Genomic DNA, 7933 nt, shown 5'->3' with positions numbered 1-7933 from the left:
TGCAACTGTGCGCATGCACGCAGCCTTTATTGGTGATGTTATCAGCCACATTGGCCAAAAAAAGCTGATTGCCGATAATGTCATTTTTTTCTTTATCAGTGCCAATACGTTATGGACAGATATATACATGTACCTCTAAAATACAGACACACACACACACACATTATAAATAAAAATAATATAATATATAAATAAATTAATTTTTTTAAGTGATCCTGCTTGAACTTCCCCAGCTCACTCTAATGGATTTTGCCATAAACCTTCTTAAAGTACTCCTAAGATCCCTCATCTGGCACAGGGTTTCTCTGAACCATGAATGCTTCCTGCTCCCCAACCCAACTCCACCCCCTAACCCAACTCCATCCAACTTGTGCAGCCAGTTTCCTTCTTCCTTGGCTGGTATTACAGGTAAACACTGTTTTTCTACCAAAACCACATATTTCTACCATGTGTTTCACTCTGCTGGCCAACCTTCATGCTTTTCTGTGGGGCCTGAGCTCTGAGGTCCCTCTGAGGCTCTTGGCTCTGTGATTTCTAAGATCCTGCATTAATACCTGATCTTTGTTCTGTTTCTGGGAAATTTCCATTGCTCTTCCCTGCAGGGGCCCTTCTTCTCTATGCTTCAGCCATCCCTGTGTCCTAATGTGCCCCCTCTAGGAGAGTCCTTATAGTTTAGCAGGCCTTCATTGTCCTTAGTCTGAGAGAGATCCGATGAAGCCCGCATACAATGAGGCATTCAATGATACGAATTTTGACTGAGGTTATGAAATTGATGTAAGTTGTATGTAGATTCCCTAATTACACACAGACCTTCTGATACTTGGTAAGCCTGACTCTCTCCTCCCCCCGCCCCGGTCCTCTAGGACAGGGTTGTTCAGTTGGCAGCGTGCAAGGGGCTAATTTGCAGCTCCTGGGCTCCCACCCAGCTACCACTTCCTCTGTTGCTTTGGCTGCAGCCATAGCCAGGGGCTCTGTATTCCCTTTCTTTTTTCAGCTTCCACTTCCTCCCCCAATCCAGGAGGCTATGTGACACGATGCAGCCTGTGGTGCCCATGTGGTGCAGTACAGAGAGGGATGCAACAGCTAGGGAGATGGGGGTGAGGCTGGGGCACCCGTGTGTGCAGTGCAGTAGAGGGAAGTGGTGTCCCCCATGTGGCATGATGTAGCCCACGTGTTGTGTGGCCCCTGGCTGCTTAGAAGTTGGACAGCCCTGCTTCAGGGAATGGGAGCGCGGGGAAACTATGGGCGAGGGAGCGGTCTGGTCATGGATCCGTAGCCCTGCTGCTTGACTACAGTTTGCATCAGCAGACTTAGGACATCAAGTTTCTTTTTTGCTAATTAAAGGAGTTCCTTTCCTTCATATGTGTGTGTTGAGCCCACTCTCTCTTTAGTGTTTGTGTTTCATTATTATTTTAGTTACTGTCAATAATGACAGTTTAAGGGAAAAGTCCTGTGATTGTAGGTTTTACTGCAATATATTTGCTTGTCTGAGTGATGTAGATGCTGTGTGTGACTGGGGAAATATTCACATCTGTTGTTCTGCAATAGAGGTGACTCTTACTGTTGTGGTATAGTCATTTTTCATGGTTAGGCCCAAAGGCCAAAGGCTCATTAATGTTTTGGGCTGGAACAATAAATGCTACATTTCCATTTTACTAACTCCTTGAATTTCTGAGCGTGGTTCCTTAAGCTTGCTCTTATTTTTGTGGGCCAAGACAAGAGTTTTTTTTTCTGTCTAGGTTCTAGTATGAGCACCCATCCCCTAAAACCTTCAGCTATCATGGTATCTGAGTTGCACCCAGTCAATGGTGTCCATTACTTATACTGTGTCTACCATGAAGTGATGGTTTTGGCAAATGAGATAAACCTCTAGGTGATGAAACAAAAAAACACAGATGAATTGCTGCTCTGAAAGTGCATTTTAAATTACACACACAAATATTTTTTTTTCCAAAGCCTGAGCAATGTACTACATTAGAATATTTTGCACTTAGAATTCTTTGAATGGGTAAAACTACTATTTAGGAATGTTAATACTATATCTAAAAGAGAAAGAACTGTACTGGTAGAATTTTTTATATAGTTGACTGGATAAAAAAGTAAACATAAAATGGCTGGTACTTTTTTCTATGACTGGTTCAAGAATCCTTTAGCTTGAACTTAATTATAATAGACCAAGAATATATCCAATGCTTTCCTATTATTAATTTTCTATGTAAACAAATACTGTATTTGTCAAAGGTATTAGATTTCCCCCTGCAGACTGCACAATGTTGCATAGCCAGAGAGAGTGTCAGGGAAGCAAATTCTGTCTGATGAAGCAATTTCCGTATGTTTATGAATCTTATTGAACTGCATTTTGTGTCAACAGAGGTTAGTCAGAACTCTAATTAAATTAAATAGGATTGGCAATTGTTATTATCAACTTGCAGTGTTCTGTGGCATTCATTCAAATATTCCCTAAGAAAAAGTGTTCTAATGTATATTTAGCTGGATGGATGTTTTTAACTGATAGAAACTCTTTGAGTAGAACTGGTTCTTTGAGAAGGTTCTTTTGACTGGTTCTTTTTTCTTCCCTTATATAGTGACTGTAACATGAGTTCCACAAGGATAATGGACTCCAAACTGCGAGAGGCTGAAGGATTTGGTGAAGACAATTCAGGTAGAATGCAGAATTCCCCTAGAATATGAAAAATGTAATTTATGGTTTAAAAATTCTATAGCTAAATGACATTTTTAGCTTTATCATGGAAAGTATTCAGTCTGTTCAGATAATGCTCCTCTCTCACTCCTTTCCCTTCTTCCCCTCCCGCTTGAACTATAGTTTTGGGACTTTTTCATACGCTCAGGGTAAATCAATTTCCGATGGTGACATTCAAAACTGCTGTGCAGGCTGCCATAATTCTTCTCACATGAGTGGAGCTGCCACAGCTTATAACAAGTCTAATTCTTTGACCCCTGTTCTTTGTCTTATTCCACTTTTCAAAACATGTGCCTAAGCCACGTTAATTATTAGTGTGATGACTCTTCGAGTCACTTCTGCAGATGTTTGGGTTTTTTCTATTGTTGGATTGTTTTTCAAACAAACCTAATTTTATCAAGAAAGATAGAAGACTTCTTGGGCCTAGAATTAGCCCTGTTTAAAGTTCCCTCTTCCCTGAGCAGCCCAGCATCATATTTCAAGATTTTTGCCCAATTCCTGTTTAATCGTCTGAGAACCATTGAGTTTCATAATTCCTATCTACAATATTCTGGTTTAATAAAACTAATATTATAAAAAGGATTGGCCTCCTGGCATTTGCATATTTTATCTAAATAATCTATTTCTATATTTAAACTAGTTTTGGTGACAAGATTGTCCTTATGTTTGTAATTTATTTTGCTGAGTGAAGGCAGTTAGTTTCTACTTGTGCATCCTTGACAGGAGTTTTTCCTAACACTGTAATTATATTAAATCTTTTCTCAAGAGGTAGCTTTAGGCAGTATTAGAAAAGATTCTAGATGGCAGGTTATTTCTAACATGCCGTAAGTATCACAACCCTTTTCTCCAGCTAATAGCAATTCCTTGCAATCAGTATAGACAGGGAAGACCAGTTCATATGATACAGCATACTGCACTGGGCCAGGTTGCTTTTCCCAAGAAAAACCTCTTATGAAGAAACCCAATGGAATTCTATAGAATCTTAACTCTTCTTTGTCTAGGAAAGAAAAAGTCAAAGTTCAAATCTTTCAAAAAGTTCTTTGGTAAAAGGAAAAGGAAAGAGACCTTACCATCTATGGGGACCAGCCGTTTGAACCCATGCCAGTCATCCAGTGATGTCATGGCCTCAGAGTCTGCGCACATAAGCTATGATTCTGAAGATGAACTTGAGTAAGTCTTTAAAAATGATATGGATGAATAAAGAACTGATTTTCCCAGCATGAACAATGTATTAAATGTCTAAGATATTACCTCCACCTCTTAGTCAGGAAGCTGTGTTAAGCACTTTACCTCTTTTTTAAAACATTATTAATTAATCCATCTTAAAGAATAACAGAACTTTTATCTTTTTTTTTAGAAAAATAGATCATTCACCCCTGCCCCACTCCCTTCTGCACTGTGAGGATTGTCCCATGCCCCGGCCCGGCCGAGGTGCCATTCGCTATGAATGGGGCCCCAGCTGGGTCGGGTCATGGGACAGTTGGAGTTTGGTGACTCGTCCAGGGGTATGGCTAATTAAAATGAATGAAATGAAAATGTGACTTAGGTGTAGCAATATACTTATTTTATAAAAATCCATGTCACATGAGGAAAAATAAACTTTGGGACAGCATTTTTAAAAGGACTTAAATCCAGTTTTCTATAAATGACTTGGGTTTTTAAGGTCTCATTGAAGGATAATGATACTTGCTTAAGAACCAGATTTTCAAAGCCATCTGAAGGGTTGAAAGATTCAGATAACCCGCATAGAGGCTAAATGCCTAACTTTCATTGCAGCTAGTAGAAATAAGATACCTAATATATTATATACCACTTTTGAAAATTCCACAAAGTCTGTCTCTGCATATTAGGTGCCTTAAATACCTTTGAAAATCTAGTCCTTAAGACCTCTCTCCCAAGGCATACATTCCTCAAATAACTTGAGTACTCTTGAACTATTTCTCCGTGTCTTTATGGGGATTATGTGAACTATGGTGTACAATTTGCATATTTTTTTCAGCGTGCAGACAGGCTGCAGGCTCAATATTCATTCTGATGCACTTTCTTAAGAAAGGTTGGCTGCTTAAAAAGGAAGCTGTTGTTTTAATGCAGGGGTTGTCAATTGGGGGTACACGTACCCCCAGGGGTACTTAGAAAGGTTGTAGGGGGCGGGGTGGTGGGGGGGGGGGGGGGGGGCGCGGAGTGCGCTCCGGGATGCGGCAGCAGCGTCTCCCCTGGTTCATTCCCATGCTTCGCCTCTTACCCGAGGGAGGGGGAAGGATGCTCTGGGCACTGCCGGCCCTGCACAGCACACCGTGGCACCTCCCCGCTCCCCACCCCAACTCGTTGTCCTGATTGGCCTCTACCCATTTACAACAGAATTGCAAGGGTCTGAATGGTGGGGGGTAGGGTGATGGGAGTGTGTTTTGTGCCCACCCCCAGCAGCATGCGATTGGCTGAGTGAAAGGCCCATCAGCAACCCGTGGAGCTGTGACTGGCTATGAGAAATTGGCGCAGCATGCATCCAAGTGGTGTGGTGGTGGCAGCAGCTGTGTGCAAGCCCCTCCTCCCAGCACCACCGCTATGCATACCTGGGAGGGCATGGGGGGCATATGACCCCAGCTCAGCACATGGGGCAGGGTGGGCTGTGGGCCTTTGCAGGCTGGGGCCGGGGCAGTGCCGGGCTGTTCCTGGCGGGGGTGTTGGGCCAGGCTGTGCTGGGATGGGGTTGTGGGAGCTATGGCGAATTTTGCGGTGGATGCAGCTCCCCTTCCCGTATCCCCTTTCCCAGTGCCACCACCACCTGCCCCATGTGCATCCCAACCCAGCCCCTGCCGGGAAGAACCCAGCGTATTCCCAGCCCACAGCTGCAGCCTGCCCCACCCCCCACACAGATCCGGGGGCACATGCCCTCCCGGAGGGGTGTGTAACGGTGGGAGCCTGCCCCCTCCTCTCCCCGCACAGCTCAGCCACACGCCCTGCTCTGGCTGTGCGGTGCCTGCCCCAGCCCCACTTCCTCTCTCACCTCATCATTCCTTCCCTCACTTTCTTTGTGACTGAGCTGGTGGGGGGCACAGATTGAGACGCCCACAGTGTAGGAGGGAGTAGAGCAGGGCAGGGGCAAATCATTCACCCCTGCCCAACTCCCTTCTGCACTGTGAGGCTTGTCCAACGACCAGGTCATGGGACAATTGAAGCCCAGTGACATGTCCAGAGGCATGGTGTAGGGGAGCATGTGTCGTTTCCGCCCCCCACCCCCCGCCCCTTTGGCTCTCCCGCAGTGCGCACAGCAGCATGAGCTGCTTGCCTGCACCCCTGGATGAGCAACCGGGCTCCAATTGTCCCACAACCCCGACCCTGTTAGGGACCCATTCACAGTGAATAGGGCCCCGGCCAGGCCAGGTCATGAGACAGTCCTCACAGTGCAGAAGGGACTGGGGCAGGGGTGAATGATTTGCCCCTGCCCCACTCCCTTCTGCACTGTGGGGGTCTCAATCTGCAGCCCCAGCCCCACTCCCTCCCTCACCACTGTGGGGGGTGGGAACAGGGCAGGAGCCAGGGCTGGGGTAAGTAGGCATGCATTCACCCCATCCCCTGCTCCTGACTGTGCCCTGCTCCCTCCCTCACTGTGGGAACATTGATCTGCCTCCCCCATGGCCCTCTCCCTTCCCCCGCCCCTTCCCCTGCAGACTTACCTCTTGGGGGGTGTGCGCGTGCTCAGCCCCATCCCAAATAATTTTTGCTCTCTTTGCCTATGCAGCGGCTGCCCCAGCCCCAGTTCCACTCCCTCACCGTGGGGGCCTCGATCTGCTCCCCGCCCCCCCTTAAAAACCAGAAAAAAATATAAAGGGGTACATGAGCTGAAACTTTGAGACCAAAGGGGTACACTTGTTAAAAAAGGTTGAAACCCCTGTTTTAATGGATGGCACGTCCTCAAGGACAGGAGTCTGATTAGTTCAGAAATTGTATACTGTAGGCAAAAATATGCAATGTTTGAGTGTACAGTGAGGCTGGAAAGTTAATCATGCAAAATCAAGAGTCCATTTAAACTGATGTTAAATGGTTTTGCCACTAGGCAGCACCAGACAACCAAAATATCTTTAAAAAAAAAAAGACGAGACATTCGTTTTGCATTGTGGGTGGTAGAAAGGATAGGACAGCTTGACCATTACATTTGGAAACCTTAGTGGTATGCCAGAATATCCATCAGAGTTATTGCATTCTTACTTAACAAAAAATATCTTAAGAACATTAATGATTAGACCTCTGTCTTGTTAGTAACTTCACATGTCATGTTGGAGTGCGTGTCTAATTTTCTGCTTATAACATCTGTTTTTCTTTGTTATTACTTTTACTGACTCCTGTGTAAAATGTGAGGCATTTAAATACTTTTAAAGAAAAGAAAATGAAATATGTCTGGTAACTTGATGGAACATTTTGTACATTTCAAACATGTCTCTCCAAGGCTTGCATGTCCAGAAAGAAAAAGGAAAAGGTGGAAAACTTGAGTGAATAAATGTGCTCATACAACAACATTGCTTCTCCAACTGTGTTTCAGTCTTGGAGAATGTAGGTGCATTAAGCAACTGTTGCAGGGGTTTGGGTTGTAGCCGTGTTGATCTAAGGACATAGGCAGACAAGGTTCCTTGGGTGAATTTGATATCTTTTATTAGACCAACCCAAATGGTTGGAGAATAGTTATTAAGCAAGCTTTCAGGTTCAAAAACCCTTCGTCAGGCTAAGGAAGTTTCAGCAGTTGGTGTGTGCTCTTCCTGGATGGAATGAAAAGTAAAGAAGCCAGGGGCTCGGCTCGGCTGGGCTGGGGAGTCAGTTGCCAGGCAGATTATAATGTATCAAAAATCCAATGTCTATGTTTAGTCCCTGATCTCTAGTATCCAGCAGGCTGATGAAATGGAGCTCGTAGGCTCGTCTCTGGGAAGTGTTGTGTAAGTTTCCCTTGAGGATCAGGACTGAGAGATTGGAGAGAGAGTGGCCCTCCTGTGAGAAATGTGCCCCCACCGGTAATTGAGTGTTTCTGTCTTTGATGGATTTCTGGTGTGCGTTCATTCTGGTGCGCAGTTGTTGTTTGGTCTCTCCTACATATCTTCCATCAGGGCATTTGGTGCATTGGATGAGGTATATTACATTTCTGGAGGTGCAGCTGTAAGATGCAGGGATGCTGATGGCTCTGTTGTGGGGTGTAGTAATAGTGGGGGTGGTGGAGATGTGTTGGCAGGTTTTGCATTTCTTGTC

At 45.0% G+C, this 7933-nt stretch overlaps 1 protein-coding gene across 9 annotated transcripts in view; it reads left to right on the top strand.

Annotated features, from left to right (window-relative positions):
* Window positions 1-7933, top strand: part of KIAA1211L (KIAA1211 like) — a 90884-nt gene that overhangs the window by 45327 nt on the left and 37624 nt on the right. For 6 of the 9 annotated variants that reach the window (XM_025207251.1, XM_025207252.1, XM_014521176.2 and 3 more), the window contains exons 2-3: window positions 2586-2662; window positions 3703-3871. In XM_025207251.1, the coding sequence (XP_025063036.1) occupies window positions 2596-2662; window positions 3703-3871 (236 nt within the window). In that variant the 5' untranslated portion in view covers window positions 2586-2595. Of the gene's footprint in view, window positions 1-2584; window positions 2663-3702; window positions 3872-7933 lie in introns of those variants that run through there. The other 3 variants (XM_025207254.1, XM_025207253.1, XM_025207255.1) reach the window with 3 other exon arrangements.

The sequence above is a fragment of the Alligator sinensis genome, unplaced genomic scaffold, assembly GCF_000455745.1.
Source record: "Alligator sinensis unplaced genomic scaffold, ASM45574v1 scaffold144_4, whole genome shotgun sequence".
Taxonomy (NCBI): domain Eukaryota; kingdom Metazoa; phylum Chordata; order Crocodylia; family Alligatoridae; genus Alligator; species Alligator sinensis.
Note: the sequence above shows the minus strand (reverse complement) of the source record. Positions and strands in the feature narration are given on the sequence as shown.